This window comes from Berghia stephanieae, chromosome 6 (assembly GCF_034508935.2).
Source record: "Berghia stephanieae isolate SIO BIC M18660-M18661 chromosome 6, UCSD_Bste_1.3, whole genome shotgun sequence".
In the NCBI taxonomy this organism is placed as follows: Eukaryota; Metazoa; Mollusca; class Gastropoda; order Nudibranchia; family Aeolidiidae; genus Berghia; species Berghia stephanieae.
Window position 1 is genome coordinate 13713983 of NC_088365.1, and position 21490 is coordinate 13735472.

At 36.5% G+C, this 21490-nt stretch overlaps 2 protein-coding genes across 6 annotated transcripts; one reads left to right on the forward strand and one right to left on the reverse strand.

Annotated features, from left to right (window-relative positions):
- Nucleotides 1-1634: 1634 nt before the first annotated feature.
- On the reverse strand, nt 1635-11474 carry LOC144974510 (GDP-fucose transporter 1-like). Of its 2 annotated transcripts, none has more exons than XM_078917434.1 (7): nt 11415-11474; nt 8405-8509; nt 6786-6846; nt 6101-6241; nt 4553-4669; nt 3574-3975; nt 1635-2728 (listed from the first exon to the last, which is right to left on the reverse strand). In XM_078917434.1, exons 2-7 carry the CDS (start codon nt 8458-8460, stop codon nt 2471-2473), a joined length of 1035 nt encoding a protein of 344 aa, XP_078773560.1. In that variant the 5' UTR covers nt 8461-8509; nt 11415-11474; the 3' UTR covers nt 1635-2470. The 2 variants fall into 2 exon arrangements, with proteins under 2 accessions (XP_078773560.1, XP_078773559.1); XM_078917433.1 differs by lacking the exon at nt 11415-11474 and adding an exon at nt 11281-11411.
- A 388-nt stretch (nt 11475-11862) lies between these two features.
- On the forward strand, nt 11863-19668 carry LOC144974511 (dolichol-phosphate mannosyltransferase subunit 3-like). Of its 4 annotated transcripts, none has more exons than XM_078917436.1 (5): nt 11863-12009; nt 14498-14617; nt 16019-16048; nt 17094-17171; nt 19524-19668. In XM_078917436.1, the coding sequence occupies exons 1-5, from the start codon at nt 12004-12006 to the stop codon at nt 19602-19604; spliced, it is 315 nt and encodes a 104-aa protein (XP_078773562.1). In that variant the 5' UTR covers nt 11863-12003; the 3' UTR covers nt 19605-19668. The 4 variants fall into 4 exon arrangements, with proteins under 4 accessions (XP_078773562.1, XP_078773563.1, XP_078773564.1 ...); XM_078917437.1 differs by lacking the exon at nt 11863-12009 and adding an exon at nt 12021-12128; XM_078917438.1 differs by lacking the exon at nt 11863-12009 and adding an exon at nt 12356-12403.
- Nucleotides 19669-21490: the final 1822 nt, after the last annotated feature.

The window sequence follows — 21490 nt, forward strand, 5'->3', positions numbered from 1 at the left end:
AAAGTCAAAGATATCGTTTTTAGTTGATATAGTTTGGTTTTTCATTTTAAGTAAATTTTGTACATTCATTCCTTTCAACAAATATTGAGTATAAATTATAAATAAATAAAATTTCATAATTTTGACTTTAGTCTTAATTTTAATTGACGTCTGCTTTACTATACATGATAATAAATAAAGGAAGAAAGTCAATTTATGTCACTGTGTTATATACAACTAACACACTTTTGTCACCGTGTCAGGTACAACTAACACATTTTGTCACTGTGTCAGATACAACTAACACACTTTTGTCACCGTGTCAGATACAACTAAAACCTTTTGTCACCGTGTCAGGTACAACTAACACACTTTTGTCACCGTGTCAGGTACAACTAACACACTTTTGTCACTGTGTCAGGTACAACTAACACACTTTTGTCACTGTGTCAGTTACAATTAACACACTTTTGTCACAGCCTGTGATTTCCATCTGACATTTCCAGCAAGAATATCACAGTAAGTCGTTACTCTTGTCTGATAATAATCACAAATGTGACCCACCTTCTCAAAATGGTATTATGTCCAGATGAATCCCTACACCAATGTATCAAATACACACATGTGTATTCCCTACACCAGTGTACCAAATACACACATGTGTATTCCCTACACCAGTGTACCAAATACACACATGTGTATTCCCTACACCAGTGTACTAAATACACACATGTGTATTCCCTACACCAGAGTACCAAATACACACGTGTATTCCCTACACCAGTGTACTAAATACACACATGTGTATTCAATACAACAGAAGAGAGTAGGTATAAGCGCTAAAGGCTTGACAGGGAGGGCGAGATGGCCAGTTGTTTTCTACACTTTCTGCCCCCATTTCGTTCCGACATAATACTGCTTTGATACAATGAGTTGTAAATTAGAAAGAAAAAAAAATGGAATACAAAATATAACATTAAACATTTCATGACATAAAAATTACAACTTGTTTTTCTAATTGTAAAATACATCAACGAAGAAATGATTTTTACAATTTATATTCGAAGAAAAAAAAATGATATGAAAAATAAAAGATGAAAAAAAATAGAAAATCCCACGTTATAATGAATGAGACATTTGTGATGTTTTGTATTTTACACATTTATAGTAAAAAAAACATAACACAAAACACAGAAAATCAATTCTTCGTTGCTATTCCATTATAAAAAACACACCCACTATATTACAATATCAGGCCATGTGTGATGACACAGAAAACCCATTGCACACCAAATCCCACTAAAAACCCACACGCTTTTCCGATTAGAAACAAAGCTGATGTTGATGAGCATTAGATCTAAATCATTCGAAACGACCTTTTGAGCCAGGATAAGTACTTGTGATTTATACTTATCATAAGGTCTATGTCAGCCCAACACATCTTTCAAAATGTTTAGAAAATATTGGAAGTAAATATAGCTTTTTGAAGCAGTACACACATATAAGACGTTACGACCTTTGACCTGCGTCAGTTGACAGACAAAACACGTATATAGGAGATAATAAAGAGAGAAATTCACAATTTAAAAGAAGAAAAATTATATAATAAAATCAAATTATAAAATTCTATCTAACTCTCAATTTTTCCCCCTTCCCTTGCACAGACTTTTCTATTATTTTTTTTGAGATTCCCCCCCCCCCCCCCCCCTCCCATCCCACCACTTCACTCCTCCACAATTTTTCCTTCATAATTTGATTTCATTATATAATTTTATTTTATCTCGTCATAATCATTGCATTTTTTATGTTGCCTGACGAAGACCAAAGGATGGATCATCGTTTATTTATGTAAAATTTCACTCTAAAAGTCATAATATGTACTCCATATATTTTTGTTCCATTTTTAAGGGCTCACTTGGGCATTTTTAACTTTCAGGTTCACATTTTCCACAGATTAATACTACTGACTGAATTTTCGTTTAGTTTTTATTTTTCCCAGTACAATTCAAATCTCATCCCAGTTACAACTTTCCACAATGTACCGTGCACACCAAATTCAAATGAACACTTATGATAATAAAACACAATTACATCACTAAAAATCGAACACAAATTTGTCTGTCCAGATTTTAAGTGTTGTATTAATGTTTTCAATGTTTTCGCTGTTGACTGTAGAGGGTTTTGAGCCAAAAATGTTCCAACTTTTTAGTATTTTGTTCTTTTTCGAAGCTGTTACATTCATTTTTGTTCAACCCTTTCCATTCTAGAGAGGAGAGAGAATTTATTCTATTTTCTAAATAAACGGCCAAAAAGAGGTTTTGTGTTGGACTCAATTTCATTTGCCGAAAAACACAACAAAATAATGGATAACGACAATGAGGACATATAACAATGTGCCTTGTTCACCAGATCTACATTTCAAAAAACAAAAAGAAAAACACAACACCATCATCATCAATTCATTAAACAGCTACAAAAAACAAGAGCCAACTCAAACCAGAGGCCGCTTGGCCTCCTTCAACTCTTCTTCCATCTGTCTCTGTCTGGCTTGGGCCGCTACGGCGTTCGCATGAGTGGCCTTCATTTCTCGGCGTTTGACTTCCGTGTAGCTGCACGAGCCAAAGAGAACCACCATGTTGGAAAGCCACCAAAGGTGGGTCTTGACCTCGTGGAAGTACAGGCACGCGATGACTGTCTGGGCACACGCCTTGGCCGTTCCTGAGATGTTGTGGGTCAGAGGAGAGGTTACCTGGTGGGAAAATCAAAATGAATAACGAGGTATTTGAGAATAATTGTATTTCAACAGTGCACAAATAATTATTTTAAATTACATGTAATTTTTTCGAGATGACTTTCTAGCCTTGGTTTTTATTAAACGACGTGTTGATTTTATCAATTCATCCACGTAATTTTTTTTTCATATCTGATTTCGCTCAATTTCTATTTATTGCTAAACAAAAACAGTTGACGAATTTATACACACTCTCCACTCATGGCAGCCATGTTGTTGCTATGACAAAATGATTGTTTGGCCTAGTTATAACTATAGTAGATTTTTACAGTGGAATGTGTGATGTCATTTTTTAAAACAATTGAATAGGAATACCCACTACTTGTAGTTTATAAATCGTGAAAAGACACACAATGATTCGTCCCGATGTGTTAGAAAATTGAAAAAGCATAGCCATTGTGTATATTATTTGGGAAAATTGGTAATTGTAATCGTTATAATTTGGTGATTTCATTCCCCCCCAGCCCCCCTACACTCCTTATCCCCAATACGATTCAATAGTCTGATGTCACGCCGCCCGGCAATGGCGGCCATCTTGGTTCTAAACAAAGAAAATCATTACTTTTTATTTTTCATGCTGGCTACAACTTTTCATATGCCTTGTGATCAGAATGTGTAAGAGTCAAAACATTATCAAATTTATGTGTTTTTTTCCCCTCTGGATACCCTCTATGCTCGCCGGAGAACTATTTCATACGGGCGTCCGCCATTGTTCCAATAGTTTGGAGCCAGTGTTACTAAGTTACCATGCGTCATTAGGAAGGAAGTGACGTTACGACTGTTGAAGAGTATTGCCAGCTTACCTGAATCTGCATGCCTGTGATATAACCAATGGCAAAACCAAAAATACCGGAGACCATCATCATGTTCCAGAACTTCATGGCACCAAGCAAAGGGAAGTAATACACCTCCCTTATCTCCCCGAATAAGATCATGAGTGGCAGGAACAGGAAGGAGGCGTTGATGTTGTTGTAGAAGGTCAGACGCCATACGTTGTTGTCCACCAATGGAAGGATCTTTTTGGTGAAGATGGCGTTGAGGGCAACGGATGCCGAGGCTAGGATACCGAACAGGACTCCGACAATGGACAGAGAGCCAGAGGCTCCTTCCTGATCGACTCCCATGAAGAAACCAGAGATGATAATGGCACAGCAGACCATGGCTTTCCACGATGTTGATTGTTGAAGAAGCAGGTAGGAAAATATCTGTGGAAATGTTTTGTAATGAATTCAGTTACCAGACAAAATAGGTAGGAAAATAGCTGTGGAAATGTTTTGTAATGAATTCAGATACCAGATTATTTTGATCCTTGCCATCAATCTCTGAAATAATCTTTTAATGTGATTTCCACTTTGCTTTGCCTATTGTTGAAAAAAGTCTTTTCTTATTCTGATCAAATTTAAATAAAATAAAAAATTCAAGGATGTAACTTGTATTGGTCAAACGGCCATTAAAAATGGCTGATTTTAGAGTCAATATGGCCAGTATCTTTCATGACACTTTAAGTGACGGTTACTTGATTCAAAGAACTGTGAAAAATTAGAATCACCAATTTTAAAATGCATTTTTTCTCCAAACCACGCATCAACTTATACATCATGTAAACGTTGATGCACAGTTTGGGAAAAAAAATATTTCTAAAAAAATTGGTGATTTTTTATTTCTCACAGTTCTTTGAATCAAATATTAGTCAGATCGATGAGAAACACGGGAATGCAATCAAAGCAGTCAGTGGCCAGTAGTGATCGTGCCTTTACATAACGTTGCAATTGATCAACTCACCACATTGAAGACCGTTGTAAGAGATCGTCCCACGTAGTAGAATGACACGCCCACGTATTTCAGACACATGTTGTTGAACGTAATCATGCACACAAATACGATAGACAGGGGGAGAGTCTAGAAGGAAAATACGAAGTGGTTTAAAACATGAACATCGAAACCTCCAAAATACTATCGTAATCAATAAGTGATAACGCCATGCACAAAAGAGATTTTGAGTGTCAAGAGATTGCCCTGAGGTGAAAATCCTTAACTTAGATTGACTTGTTAAATGAAATTGACTTTAGAAAATCATGTAGGGCAAAGCTATAATTAATCACAAATTATGTCAAAATTGGAAGTCCTAATAACTCGGTTGGTAGATCACTCTCTTCATACGCCACCTAAATGAAGTGCGGCTATGTGGTCCAGTAGTATGACACTCGCTTTTGGATCGTAAGGTCCTGGATTCGAGCCTTGCTCAATGCATGGCTTGAGTTCTTGGAAACGGCTCCTTACTCATATTCTCTCACCGTACTCAGCTGTAAAATGCGTACCTGCCCGTTAACAGCGGTGTCTCTGTCCGAAAAAAATTGTAATATCGCCCAACGGGCGTCATACCACATCCTACATGTTAAGCGTTGCTGTTGGCCAGGGACCCTTTGTAAGGCGCTTTGAGTACGTTTAGTCGATATTGCACTATATAAAAGATCAAGTTTTGTTTTCTTTAAAATGAAGTCGAGATGTTTTACTGACCACCCTGTCCACCTAACAGTGATTGGGCAGCTAAAGAAATAAAAAAATAAAAAATTGAGCTTTTATATAGCGCAATATCCACTAAAATGTGCTCAAAGCGCTTTACAAGGGGTCCCTGGTCAACAGCAACATTTAACATGTAGGACGGGACATGATGCCTGTCAGGCGATATTACAATTTTTCGGACAAAGACAACGCTGTCAACGGCCAGGTACTCATTTTACACCTGAGTACGGTGAGAGAATGTGAGTAAAGAGCCTTTTCCAAGGACTCAACTATGCGCCGAGCGAGGCTCGAATCCAGGACCTTCCGACCCGAAAGCAAGTGTCATACCACTAGACCACATAGCCGCACAATTACAACATAAATACAATACCTTAAAACCCATACAGACGGCAGGGAGATATAAATAAACACATCCTTTCTGATTTCTGTAATAAGATCTTGAAAAGTAAACCAAAAAAAATGCATTTGCTTGGTAACTTAGGGCGTGCATAATAGAGGGGAATATTAAACAACGCATAATGTTTGGCGCATAAAAAAAATTTTTTAAAATCTTTTCGTTTACATTCCAAGATCTTATTACAGAAAGTGATGCACATACGTTTTCTCAGCCGTCTACCTGGGTTTTTAAGTAATGTATTTATATTTTAATTGTTTTTTTTTGTTGTTGGCCGAAGAAGGGTTTTGAGCCCATAACATTTTGTGTTTAGTATTTTATTATTTTTTTTTCAAAGCTGTTATATATTCACTTTTATTAATTTTTTTTTTTTTTTTAAAGAGAAAAGGATTAAGTCCAACATTGGCACTTACAGAACGAATCAGTTTCGGTTCTACAACCATGGAAGGGAAACTGATGTATTGTGGGAAGAATTGTGTGCCCACACTGAGGGCAACACACAACACGACTGTCATGACACACTGGAACCAAGTCACAAACAGTGGAGCATTCAGCTGTGTGGAAGGATGGATTAGAACGGAACAGAATAGCATTATTACATAGGACAAAGCAAAAAAAAAAATAATAATAATTTGCAGCAAGGATTCCACAAAAACAAGGAATTTGTTGGGGTATTTTTTCAAATTATTAATTGCATTTTTCTTCTTCTTCTCTTCTAGTAGTAGTAGTAGTAGTAGTAGTAGTAGTAGTAGTAGTAGTAGTAGTAGTAGTAGTAGTAGTAGTAGTAGTAGTAGTAGTAGTAGTAGTAGTAGTAGTAGTAGTAGTGGTAGTAGTATTAGTAGTAGTAATAGTAGTAGTAGTAGTAGTAGTAGTAGTAGTAGTAGTAGTAGTAGTAGTAGTAGTAGTAGTAGTAGTAGTAGTAGTAGTAGTAGTAGTAGGAGGAGGAGGAGGAGGAGGAGGAGGAGGAGGAGGAGAAGTAGTAGTAGTAGTAAGAGGAAGAGTACTAGTAGAAGTAGTTAGGAATTGCTGTTGGCTATATATCATTATTTGTATAATAAAAAAACTTGGAACGCAAAACTAGACAGAGAGACAACTCACCTTCAGGTCATCGCTGCTGAGTAAATATTTGTTGACGAAGACCATGGAGATGGAGATAAACCTTTGGACAAAGAAAAGAATTTGGTGAGATTGTGCGTCAACTACAGGTGGTTTACAGTGTGTTTTATTACAATTTGGTGAGATTGTGCGTCAACAACAGGCGGTTTACAGTGTGCTTTATTACAATTTGGTGGGATTGTGCATAAAACAACAGGTGGTTTACAGTATGTTTCTTACAATTTGGTGACATTGTGCATCAACAACAGGTGGTAAACAGTTTATTTCTAACACATTTAAAAATAAATTCTAATTGTCGATTCAAAAACAAAAATTAATTTGTTCATTTATTCTTTATATTTTTTACACTAAACAAATACAGACAGACCAATGGTCCTAAAGCAAACTTATTTGAATTATGTTAAAATTTTAAAATAAAATTCATCTGTAATCTGCCACTAAATTTTATTATGTCGAGGTGATTTCGAGGCTAAAACATTGAAGTTTTTGTTTGTTTCAGAAAGGGACTTGGGTTAAGGTAATACGTTTTACTGATGGGAATAAATATAGAGATTCTTAAATCCATGGGGGGGGGGGGGGGGGGTGTGGCGCAATAGCTCAGTTGGTGGAGCACTCACTTCTCTTGCAAAAGGAACATGGACGATCCCAGGTGAAGTCAAAAAAAATTTCCCCAACTCTCCCTACCCATCCAGTAGTAATTGGGTAGCTGGGTCTGTTAGATTTGGTAGAAAGCACTTTGCGATATACTAGTGCCCTATCCAAAGGGTAGCGACCAATTGTTATTACTATTGTCTCTTTTCACACTATAGAAACTGAGATAAACTCCAGCTCCATGAGCCGAATGGCTCTAAAGGATTTCAATAAATTTTGCATTCCGGGTCAATTTATCTTTATTATTCCCCTTTGTCAACTGATTCAGTCTGGCATATCATACCGTTTCGAGGTAAAAGGTCACATATTTATGAAAGAAATGACTGGGAAAGTAAATTCTAAATAATAATGCTGAAAACTTCTATAGCGCTCTAACTCCAAGACACCAGACTCTAAGCGCATAAATTACAAATCACCTTGGCTGAAACATACTCATTCACAAACACACACACACACACACCCACACAAATACACACAACACAAACCAAACCTATCTTGCTTCTCATATCACCTACTAAAATCGAAACAGATATGTTTTAAGCGAACGTTTAAAAATAGACAAAGATTCTAAATTCTACCCAAACTTAAGCTTTTATATAGCGCAATATCCACCAAACGTGCTCAAAGCGCTTTACAAGGGGTCCCTGGCCAACAGCAACACATAACATGTAGGACGAGACATGACGCCTGTCAGGCGATATTACAAATTTTTGGGACAGAGACAACGCTGTTATTGGCCAGGTACTCATTTTACACCAGAGTACAGTGAGAGAATGTGAGTAAAGAGCCTTCTCCAAGGACTCAACTAGGCCCCAGGACCTTCCGATCCGAAAGCGAGTGTCATACCACTAGACCACATAGACGCACATATATACATTTTTCTTATTCAGATTTATTTTGTACATCAAACCGTGTTGCAAAATCAAGACATGAATGTAAAATCGGCCTACCAGTAAGCAGCGACCACCACAGCTATTCTGGAGTATTTGGAAAACAGGGTCTCCATCTTCTCTGGCTTGCTTGAGCTATTGTCTGTTTCAGGCTGATCTGTGATTCTGGTAGACAATAAAAAATTTTTAAATCACTGACAATAAAATTGCCCTTAATCTTGAGTTTTTGTTTATATATATATATATATATATATATATATATATATATATATATATATATATATATATATATATATATATATATATAGAGAGAGAGAGAGAGAGAGAGAGAGAGAGAGAGAGAGAGAGAGCGCAATATCCACTAAACATACGCAAAGCGCTTTACAAAGAGTCCCTAGCCAACAGCAACACTTAACATGTAGAGCGAGACATGATACCTGTTGGGTGATATTACAACATTTTTTTCGGACAGAGACAAGGCTGTTAACAGCCAGGTACTCCTTTTACGCCTGAGTACAGTGAGAGAATGTGAATGAAGAGTCTTTTCCAAGGACTCAGCTATATGCCGAGACAGGCTTGAACCCAGGAGCTTCTGAAACGAAAGCGAGTGTCGTACCACAAGACCACATAGCCCTTATTCATCCTTACAGGTTAATTTTTCCTAAGAGTCTATTCCATTGTGCAGCTATGTGGTATGACACTCAACTTTGGATCAGAAGGTCAAGGGATTGAGTCCCGCTCTGAGCAGTACATAGTTGAGTCCATGGAAAAGGTGCTTTCGTCACATTCTCTCACCGTGTCGGAAACATTTGTAATTTTGCCTAGCAGGCCTCATGTCGCGTCTTACATGGTAAAGAGTTGCCATTCCCTAGGGACACCTTGTAAAGCACTCTGAACATGTTTAGTGGATAGTGTACTATATAAAATCTTAAGTTGGAATAACCCAGGCATCAGCCATAGTGCAGTGCATCAAGGACAGCTGGGGGAAGGTGACTTGTTCAAGGCACCTTGTCGTGTGGCCGGTAATCATACTAAATACCTTTTGGGTACGATGCTAGGACCACATCGTTGTGCCATGCTACTCCCTAATAAAACAGCCACCACTTACCATAATTAGTAATACTATAAGACTTTTCTGTCATGTACTGAACTGAGATGGAAATACCAGCAAAAACAAAGCCATGAACAAATTCTTACAATGTCTGGACAGGGTAAATGTTAAAAGTTGACCAACAACGACAATGCATACTGTGTTCAGAAGACACATCAAACACAAAAAATATCAACATAAAATAAATACATTCAGCGGAAGTTGTTTTTAAGGGTTTTACGGTGCTTGCAACACATTTAGGTCATGTCAGCGCCAGTAAAATGGGAGAGAATAGGATAGTAAAAAGTTCTAGAAATACAATTAAAGCACCCAAGAAAAGGCAAGACAAAGAGGAATGATACAAATAGGGAATTGGTAGAGATTCCAAGTGCATACCATCGAATATACTTAGTTTGAGATCACCAAAAAGTCTCATCCCGACACGAGCACATGTCCCTACTAAGAGGAATACACTCAAATGCTTACATTATAAATTAAAAACAACAAATGTAATAATACATAACAGAGAGATGATTTACAAGGAAAAAAAATCACCTCCCAAAACAATAACTATACCTTTGACTGTTTCTCTCTCAGCCAGGGTATCCGGCCAGGGCCAGGACAAAACCAAGTGATCCCATTCCAAGAAAAAGACAGAAAGTAAGTTTGAAAACAGATATTGGGGGATAGAAGACACAGTAAGTACCTCCCTTCCCACTATGGGAGGTCAGGAACCCCACCCAGACATTTAGCAGAAGAACTTCTGTCTTTAGGATCTATGGCATAGGACTGTAAATAGTTGGGGCAGGGAATGTCACACAGAGGATAAAAAAGGTGGCCGAGGCATCCCAATCATATAATTCTAGATGGTGAAAGGCACTTCTAAGTCAGTAAGTCAACACTACAGAAACACAAAATTCAAATGAGATGAAGCAAGGTGACAAAGGTGGCCAAGTAGCACAGTGGAATGTTCTTCAATTCGTACCCCGGAGTTACATGTCAGTACCAAGTTCAATTCCCACGTGCCACAGTTAGTGGCCTTGAGGAAGTCATCTCACCGGTTGCAACTGTAGCTGATGCCTGGTATATTTTAGAATAACCTTTTGAGAGTAACAAGTATGACTTGCAAAATGATTCAAAATATTGGTGTTAGAAAGATGCCCTTCAGAACCAGATCAGGTGATACTTGAAATTATGAAAAAAATATGATAACAAAAACATCACATTTGTCACCAAACAAAGTCGTTCTAAGGGCATTACAACTAAAATATCAATATTGATAAACTAAATTTACCACTCTTCAGTGGTTACCATGACCGAATGGATTTGATGTCTTACGTTAGCTTAAAAAGGAATCCAATGAAAACAATAATGTGGGTTTGGTTTTCAATTTTGATTATTTCCCCATCCCTCCTCTTTTGTTTTCTTTTTCTTGAGGAGGTGTGTGTGTGGGGGGGGGGGGGGGGGGAGTGTGTCTACTTTCCATTTGTATCAAGTTCTTATTAATGCAAGAAACTTGATATGCATTTTTTTTTAATGGATGGAAGGTAAAAGAAGAATGGAATATTTTTACTGTTTTACAAATTGATGAACGTACCATATTAAAGTTTAAAAGTAAAAGGCAAATAGACACTAACTAGGATTATGCATTGATTAGCATTTACTCCATTCACTAGATAACTAGATAGCTTAGCTTAGAGTCAAGAGTCTAAGTATATTTTACTCATTTACTTATTATTATTATTAAGACAAACTTTGAAAATCTGCATTAATTTCTATCTAGCCATTCATATCTACTTTCACTTTCTAATTTATAACAGTAAGACGATTAAATTAAACTGCCTACTTTGATTCTTTCATAATTCCTGACATCCACCAAACAGTCGACACGTAACCCAGATTCTCTTCACGCTCTATGAACAAACACTAAGTGTAAATAATAATTAAAAAATGGTCGATAAAAAAAATATATCAACGTACCCAACCCCCTTTCAGTGCAACTTCAGCGTCAGCCGAAAAACAAAACACTTCAGCCACGACAACGAATTTGCGACTTTAAAAATTCAACTTAAATAATATCATTAAGGGAAAGTGACTAAAACATTTATCAAAATCAAAGTACAGCTTGAATTTAGAAGTATACAGCCATTCTGGATTGAATTTGATCTTTATGATTATATTTTCTAGAACAAAAGGTGTGTAATTTTATTCACGACATTCAGCAGACGACCTATACGTATCTGATGTGGCTTTGGCTTTTCTTTGAAATTAAAGTAATTTAGAATTTGAGCTGCATGATTATTGAGACATTCGTGTATTCCAAAGATTATTTGTCTTCAATTAATCTTTGATTTCCGACATTTTAGTTTTGTTTAAATAGCATTTTTTGTCATTCACTTTGGTTTTTGTTATCGTCAGAGGAGATAACTCTGTTTTTGTTGTGCACTGTCTACTTTCAGTTTCGCCGTATGAGAAAACAATTTATAATTCACATACGTGACGTGACCACTGACAAGTATTATATATCAATAAAATCATCACACTTATATTCATTATAAACATCTCTAAAATGACTGTAAGTTCGATATGAAATCTGTATACTATAGATTGGATGGAGTTAGTTCAGAGAGCGGGAACTCGGAACACTGCTTCAGCTTCTTCGGCTTCTGGCAGACTCTGGTTCCATATAATTAGGTACTTTGGTAAAAAATTCAAATTGGATTGAACTCAATGAAACCTATATCATTTTAAAGTGCTTTTCAACACGATTCTAATGATACCAAAATTGTGAAAATCAGATAAGCAGAAAAAAAGATGTTAGTTTAATTTAAACTTTAAAGGCTGAAAAATGGTCTTCTATTTGCCTTTGTTATTTACTGACGGACTTTGTCACCTGAAAATTGTTGCATTTCCGGTAGTAACCACCATTTGGATTTCAAAACTGCTCTAAAATGGCCGCTAAGATTTGAGTAAGGATTTTACTGGAACGAATTTCATGGATGCGGTATACAATTTTGCCCTGAATTGAATTTTATAAAAAAGTTAAGATGTTAAATAAACGTGCCAGCATGAAATTTTGATTTACCAAGTTCTAATCTTTTAATTATCCAAAGCTAAATTATACCCTATTTTATCCATAATCAAAAGTTATACTAAATTGTCATTGATTTTAAAATAAACTACACCAAACGATAGAGTAATTTCTCCTGAAGAAAATAAGACATCAATCATTAAAATCCATCCGTAAACAAAAACTCTATGGAACTTTTTCTGAGACCCATCACTCAAAAGTCCAAAAAATCGGGTCACAGCCACTAGGCCATTTATCGGCTCCCTGCTGGAGGGCCGTTTACCAAAGTACCTAATATAATTTCCTTTCCTTTCCATATTCATGATTCATGATTCATATTATGTCATCTGATTTCGGAGTCGCAAGTTTTCTACATTCATGGCACCTGGATGAATGTAGGCTGCCAGACTAGGTTCACGGCAGTCTGAATGAGAATGTTGTCTAGTGTCTTCTTAGTAGTAAGTAAGCCATGCTACGTTACTTGTACTAACTACGACTACGTTCATTGGCCTGGCATTGATTGAGGAGCGAGGTTCCTCCCGTCATCTTGCTTTGTTTACACGAAGACAATGGCCAGATTGTTTAAAGTATTCCAAGACTAAAAATTCTTTCTAGCAACCAAAATGTAACCAAATTATAAACGTGCCATTTTGATGATTATAATTATAATATAATAATACAATTCTAAAATCTTACCTACTTAGGACTTCAGTTAAACCTGATACTACCAGATGAAGAATGTTGTCAGATTGTTTTTGTTTTTTTTAAACCTTACCTTTAACTTTAACCCAACTTGTACTTAATTGCATTTGTACACGTGTTTAAACCCGATACCAGTGTGACAGATGAAGGAGAGATTGTAAAAAAAAAAAGAGAAGAGGAGGAGAGAGAGAGGTAGAGAAGAGAGATGAGAGAGAGAGAGAGAGAGAGAGAGAGAGAGAGAGAGAGAGAGAGAGTGAGTGAAAGAAAGGAAGAAAGAGTTTAGTTTCGTTTAGAGTTAGGACTAGGCAGATCTGGACCAGTGACATCCCAGCATTCCATAAGGATGCTGTGAACATAGCCTGGCAGGCTACATTTGGGACATCATGAAGGTAGTCATTGCGTTGCAGCGATATTATCTCAGAACTAGATGAGTAATATTTATTTATAAAACAACTCCAGATTACACCCATACAATGTTGAGCTTTTTTAATATAACGCAATATTATTATCCATTTAACATGCTCAAAGGGCTTTACAAAGGGTCCCTGACCAACAGCAACACCTAACATAAAAGAACGAGACATGATGCCTGTTAGGCGAATATAAAAAATAATTTCCGACAGAGACAACACTGTTAACGGCCAGACACTCATTTTACACCTGAGTATTGTGAGAGAATGTGAATAAGGAGTCTTTTCCAAGGACTCAACTTTGTGCAGAGCAAGGTTCAAACCCAGGACCTTCCGATCCGAAAGCGAGTGTCATACCACAAGACCACATAGCCCATTAATGTTACGTTTATCTTCAAATTTAATACTGAAGTGCAACAGTAATGTCCAGAGTCCCTACTACATTCATTTAATCTTTATATTCAATACTTTACTTTGTTTGGGGTTTTTGTTTTGTTTTTTTGTTTTTTAATTTTTTGGGGGGAGGGGGAGGTATTGTGTTTTTATGCTGTTGTGAGCGGCTATGTGGGCTTGTTGTATGACACTCGTTTTCGGATCGGAAAGTCTTGAGTTCGAGCCTTGCTCGGCGCATAGTTGAGTCCTTGGAAAAGGCTCTCTACTCACATTCTCTCACTGTACTCATGTGTAAAATGGGTTCCTGGCCATTAACAGGCGTCATGTCTCATTCTACATGTAACTTGTTGCTGTTGATTAAGAGACCCTTTATAAAGCACTTTGAGCAAGTTTAATGGAAATGTGCTTTAAAAAGTTTTTTTGGGGTCGTTTTTGTTGGTGTTTATTTTTGGTATCATTTTAAATTGACATCTCAAACTCATCAACAGATTCCCAAATTGTTCCAATGGCTCCTCGTTATTGGGACACTCATGTCTATCTGGCTGGCCTATGTATCAGGGATTATCCAGCCATCCTCCTGTTCAGCATTTCATGAAGTTATTCTTGTTGTGAGTATACAAATAAATAAGTAAAATTCCCTTTATTCATCCCTAGGAGAAATTTGTCTCTAGGGTCTATTCCAAGGGAAGACTGGATAACCCAGGCACCAGCCGCAGTGCAATGCCGTAAATTGAGCTTGGGCAAGGTGACTTGCTCAAGGCCACACAGCGCAGCGGCGGATGATCGAACTCGGTACCTTTCGGTTACGAAGCAAAGACTGTACCACTGAGCCACGCTGCCCCGTATAATGTCAATCTAGACATTTTTAAAACTTTGTTCTCTCCCTCCCTCCCTCTTCATTCTGTCTCCCCCCCCCCCACCCCCTCCTCCCCTACCCCCATTTGTACTCATAGTGTGTGACTGAGAAAGCCCTTTTCAATTTAAGTTTTTTTTTATCTCAATGAAGATCATTGCAAACTTCTGAAGTCAATGGTCACTCGACTCAGGTGTGAATGAGTCCCTAGCATCAAGCAGTGATGGATATTGTAAGAGTGCTATTATAAAAAGGATCTTTACAGATGAGGGTACTGCACACTTGTCTACTGAAAAATCTAAAAAAATCGTAATGTTTTGAAGGTATAAATTATAGTGACCATAGTTTACTTTTGAAATCACCAATTTACCCTCACAATGATTAAAAAATATCACTTCAAATGTTTTTAAACTATGTCGCCTGGCACCAACTTTGTATTTCAATAAGTTTTAATGACTTAGAGATGATGCTCATAAAGTTCTATAATTGGATCGATCCAACATTGCGTAATTCTACGAATTTTTAGTATATGATTCTATCTGGCCTTCTGGGGGGAATAAAATAATGTAGATGTTGCTGCTCGAAGCTCGAATAAATAAATAACAATGTGAAATTGAATGTAAGCTTCAATTTAATATATATACAAAAACAGATAAAAATAGACGTTTTGGGTTTCCCCTTTATAAACAAAACAGGATGAATGAAACACTACAGATGAATGAGATAATGTGGTAGTGGTGTTAAGATGAATAAACAATTTTTTGTTTATTCATCTTAACAACGCCACTACTACATTATCTCATTCATTTGTAGCGTTTCACTCATCCTGTTTTGTTGATAAAGGGGAAACCCAAAACATCCATTTTATCTGTTATCGTATACGTATATATTAAATTGAAGCTTACATTCAATTTCACATTGTTAATTGGGGGGGGGGGGGGGGGGGGGATAAATGAAAACAGTGACAGAGTGGTTAAAGCATTGCCCTGAGATTGGGAAGGTCTTGCATTCAATTGTTTCTTCAGACACCTTTTTTTTTCCATTAGATTGACAAAGTGTGACCCATTTCTGGATGGGGGGAAGAGGGGGTGGTTGAATTTGTATTGATTTCAAATGTGCCATGAATTACTTTAAATGTTTTTATTCTTTCTTTCAGTCCCCGTTGTATTTCTTGATGTCTTTTGCTGTGAGTAATTTTTGTTTTTTTTCTCCTATATAAAAATGATAGTTGTTTGCTAATTTTTAACAAAATTGAGCTTTTATATTGCGCAATATCCACTAAATGTGCTCAAAGCGCTTTACAAGGGGTCCCTGACCAACAGCAACACTTAACGTGTTGGACGGGATGGGACGCCTGTTAGGCGATATTACATTTTTTTCAGACAGAGACAGCGCTGTTAACAGCCAGGTACTGATTTTACACCTGAGTACAGTGAGAGAATGTGAGTAAAGAGCCTTTTCCAAGGACTCGACTATGCGCAGAGTGAGGCTCAAACCCAGGACCTTCCAATCCAAAATCGAGTGTCATCATACCACTTGACCACATAGCCGGGCATAGTTTTTTTTAACTAATTAAACCAGATTATGTGTTCATTTGTAATGGTATTCGTTGTTTGTTGCTAGAGCACATAATATATTCACCTCTAAAAGTAATGATAAGATAATAAATGTAACAGCTTTATCTTACACCAGTGCCTGCCCCCTAATTAGTCACTCATCTTTATTGGTATAAGTGCCCGCTCCAGGTCTTTTCTGAGTTACAATTGTATATATATTCAGAAAAGTGAGTGGAGCAGGCACTTATGTTGGTAACAATAAGAAATGAAGTGAGTAGAAAAGTGCCAGAAGACAATAGAGAATAAAAAAAATTTTCGCGGCGGTAATGGGGTTTGAACCCACGACCTTATTGGTACGACAGCTCCGCCTGGCCGGGGAGAGCGTGGCTCTATCGTATGAGCTATCCACGAATTTTTCGTACCAATAAGGTCGCGGGTTCAAACCCCATCACAGCCGCGAAAAAAATTTTTATTCTCTATTGTCTTCTGGCACTTTTCTACTCACTTCATCTCTAATTGTATATATTACTTTTACATATAATGCCGAGCATTCTGACCCAAAATGTCCCACATTTAGACTTTCTGAACTTGGCAGGCCTGCATGAAGTCAAACCATGAAACCAACACATATCCTTGTCTTATTATTTAATGTGTTAATGTGTGTTGTGTCCACAGTGCTATTCTTTGGCTGTGTTAGGATACCGTGTCGCGACATTCAATGATTGTAAAGATGCTTCAGATGAGTTACAAGAAGTAAGTTGTTTTGTTATATATTTAATAATAATAATGTACTTTATTCATCTAAACAGGAAATTTTTGCACAGACTTATAAAATGCAGCAACGATACATACATAAATATAATTAATATAAGTAAATCAATGTGGTAAAGGAAAAGCTTGGTAATATCTATAGTGTAATATTGTAAGCTGTAAGAATAATTACATAGTACAAATTTCAAGGGACATACCCATTATATAATTGTCCAGATATAGATATCTAGTAAAGTAATAATTACATAGTATAAGTTTCAAGGGACATACACATTATATAATTGTCCAGATATAGATATCTAGTAAAGTAATAATTACATAGTATAAGTTTCAAGGGACATACACATTATATAATTGTCAAGATATAGATATCTAGTGAAGCTTATATTGCTGGCCACAGTTCATTATTTTTAAATAATAATAATAATACACAATTATACAGCGCTCAATCTCGTGTAAAACACAAGCTCTGGGCACTTTACAATATAAATTATCAATTTTAAGTGAAAATTTTTTTTTTTAAATAATGATAATTCATAGCCAAATCAAGGATTCACAGAGTTAATAAAAACAAATACAGTAGAACATGACCATAGCGGCACCCGCTACAGCGGGACCATCGCTACAACGGGACCTTACACAAACCCCGCTTTTTTTTACTATATAAATTCAATTACCTGTGCTTGGGTTTAGCGGGTCAAGGAAAGGCCCGAACTTGCTTACAGCGGGAAAAATTGAGTGAGGTGTACACGCCGCGACTCAGCGAGTGACGTAGACTGGGCTCTCTCCCGTCACCCAAGACTAACACACACGCCTCGGTCTGCCATTTCACTAGTGTCTTCACACACACCTCTCATGTCTACCCGCACTTCTTTTGCCGCTCGCTATATTTCTTTATATGCGTTGATTGGTCAGTCTTGCGATGATTAATTAAGTTGGTCAACCTGATATAAAAGAGATGCGTTGCACAAGATGACGCCGTGTGTAAAGCCATTGGCCAATTAGAGAGAAGAGGCTTGTGCACACGCTGTGGTGTGTACATTTTAATCCAGATTAGCCCTATTATTACTATTATGCCATTCCTCATTCATTGCAATTGTTGCTGCTCAAGCATACACATCACTCGCACTCGTTCGTATCGTAGTCCTTCCTGTCTAAATCCCCCCCCCCCCCCAAAAAAAAAAACACACACAACCCCCCCCCCCCCAAAAAAAAAAAAAACAAAAACAAAAAAACAAAACAAACACTGAACCAAAGATAGTCCATTTCAAGGCTCATGGGTCACGTTAGTTTTATTGACATTCAAGGGAGGTAATCATGTTTATTTTTGGGACATTTTCCCCTGCTTTCCTATAGCGGGAGCTTGGCTAGAGCGGAATTTTTCTGCTGGGACCAAAAGTCCCGCTATAGGCATGCTCTACTGTACAGTAAAATCCAGAAAAGACTGCATTAAAATGAATTGAGATCTAAAAAGGCGTGTAAGAAACAGTGCTAGACAAAGCAATAAAAAAGAGAGATAAAGGGAGTAAATCTGACATGAATGAACAACACAAAACAAACGACGATTTACTCCCTTTATCATAATTATCTCCATTTTATTGACTCATTTAGGCACCTCTATTTATCAATAAAAAAGACGTACAAGAAAGAAAAACCAACATCCCAAAACATATCTTCCTCAACTGGGGATTGAACCTCAGACCTTCTGATTACCTATCAGCTGTACTACCATTACACTACAGATGGTACCCGATAGTTGGGATGATTTCAATGCCTATATTAAAGCAAGAAATAAAAAGACAAGAAAAAAAGCAGCAAGTTTTTCATTAGTTTTAAAGACGGTATCTTTGTAAATGGTTCGTATCTACAACACAAACCTCATTGCAAAATTTAGATCTGTTGCTATAGTAAAACGTTCTGTCTAAAATTCTGAAGGATGTTTTTGCCCGTGTTTGATTTTCATAAATGTATTTAATGCTTTTTTTATTGTCCAGAAGATTATATAACCCAAAAGTAGTTTTACATAAATCGGTGATTTTGTTTGTTTATTTTCTTTTTCTCTTCATTCTTTTATAATTTTGTCCAAAATGTCAAATAAAGTTACATTGGGTTTTGATTTTTGTTCTTTTATTTCTTTTTTTTTTTTTTTGTGCTTGTTTTTTTTTTTTTTTGTTCTTTTTGGGGTTTTTTAGGGGGGGGGGGCGGAGTTGTTTGGGTTTTTTTTCTTACATTCTTTATGATTTGTTCAATTTTTAGTATTATAACATGATGTTATTGTCAAATGAATTTACATTCATTGTTTGTGTTTTTTGTTTTGTTTTTTGTTTTTTCCAGCAAATCAAAGAAGCCCAGGAGGATTTGGAAAAGAAAGGATTTAAATATTCGTCTGACTGGAAAGATATAAAAACGTCATAGGCCTGGATACACGCCTTCAATGTTATTGTTGTTTATTCTATGAAATGTGTTATTTATGTGACAAATGGGGGGACCAGGCGTGGCTGTAAGTGTAAGACCAAAATCTGTAAAGATATACTGTATATACTAATGTCAAGCAACGCAAAGGGTGAAATACAAAAAAATATCATACCAAATTTTTATTTTTTTTAATTCGCCTTCTCCTATAGTCGTGGAACAGTAGTTGTGGAATGATTTGTGTCCTTAAATTTTCAGAAGGTCCTGGGTTCGAATCTCGCAGGGTGCATGGTTAGTCCTTGGAGAAGGCTCTTTACTCACATTCTCTCGCTGTACTCAGGTGTAAAAAGGGTACCTGGCCATTAACAGCGTTGTCTCTGCCCACAAGAAAAAAAGACGTCATGTCCCGTCCTACATGTTAAATGTTGCTGTTGGCCAGTGTCATGGTCTCAAGTGAGTAAAGAGCTACTCGACTATGCATAAAGATATATGTAGAATGAGGCCCCAGAATTTACTAGTTACTATAAATGAAAAACAATTAACGATTTGTTTACAATGAAATAAAAATAATGATGAAATTTAATTAAAAGAGATAAACAGTGATCGTGGCAGTTACAAATAGAGATATGAATATTTTACGTAACTTATGATAATATGTCAGGTTCATAAGTTTACGTTTCCAGGCAGTTGATGGGCTTGGATGATCTATTCCTCTGATAACAGGATTGGACTCGTAAAATTCCACTTCCAGGCAATTGGTAAGAAGTTATTGTGTAGTCCTTTGACAGCGGGCTTGGGTTTGATCCTTGAAGATTATACAATCAAAGTTAAAAGCTCCGGCGTCTTAATGGTGTAGATATAATATCTACAAAGTCCCAAAAGATAAAAATCTTCCAGTATATATATAGGAATAGAGCGACTGGCCGTCCGGCATAGATTGTGGAGAGAAAGTGAGTGTCGAATGTTAGACCTATCAGCTTTTATAATAAGTGGCTACGTGACAGAATGTAGAACGAAAAGTATTCACTAATCAGAAATTAATTCGAGGGAAGGCTATAAAAGGAAAGACGATCTAATATTAGAAGGTAAAGTTTATCTAAGCCTACCGAAATATAACTGGAGTGAGATGAATTCAGTTCTTAATAAAATAAAATTTAATAAGATAATTGTGAACAATCTTTACTGTGACACCCCCCACCCACGTTTAAAATATACTCTTTAACCATTATGGGAAAGATAGATTTTACAAACGGAAGTAAATTTACTATCATGATACTCTAGCATTAATCCATTGTTATGATTTGTGCTACAATTAAATTATTTATTAACTAGACATGGAAATGTTTATATTAACGTAGGTATATGAATGGGTGACAATAACAATGAAAGATTGTGATTACAAATCATTGTGATGAACAACATGATGGCAATGTGATTACAAATCATTGTGATAAACAATAGTGATGGCAATGAAGCATGATTTAAGTCGATGATATGAAGGTAATTTACTAAATGAAATGAATGAAAATGTAAATGAAATATTGACATTTCAATTATTAATCATAAATGAGTGAAAATTCATAACAATGATAGATAAAGAGAAGATTTCCCAAATCATGAATGGGTATGGTATATATATCCAAACAATACTCAATGTTACATTAAGTTGGGTCATCATGTTTACAAATAAAATTATCGAAATTGTGCGTTCTGATTTGGCATAATTTGCGAGGTAACTAACAGTATGCATGGGAGGTTAAGTTATACCCTTCTCACGTGTTTATACTAATCGAGAAAGTAGGTCGGCGTGAATATTTTCACAGCCTGGTATGTGAGAGATACTGAAAGTGTAATTTTGCAAAAATAGACTCCACCTTAGTACTCTACTA

Bases quoted from the DNA above. Each gene is read 5' to 3' on its own strand.
- LOC144974510 (XM_078917433.1), bottom strand. From the start codon at position 11,306: ATGTCAGGAATTATGAAAGAATCAAA. The intron at 8,510-11,280 runs GTAGGCAGTTTA...ATTGTCTACCAG, and splicing joins GGAATTATGAAAGAATCAAA to AATCACAGATCAGCCTGAAA. The intron at 6,847-8,404 runs GTAGGCCGATTT...CTTTGTCCAAAG, and splicing joins GTGGTGGTCGCTGCTTACTG to GTTTATCTCCATCTCCATGG.
- LOC144974511 (XM_078917435.1), top strand. The intron at 16,049-17,093 runs GTGAGTAATTTT...TTGTGTCCACAG, and splicing joins ATTTCTTGATGTCTTTTGCT to TGCTATTCTTTGGCTGTGTT. The intron at 17,172-19,523 runs GTAAGTTGTTTT...TGTTTTTTCCAG, and splicing joins CTTCAGATGAGTTACAAGAA to CAAATCAAAGAAGCCCAGGA.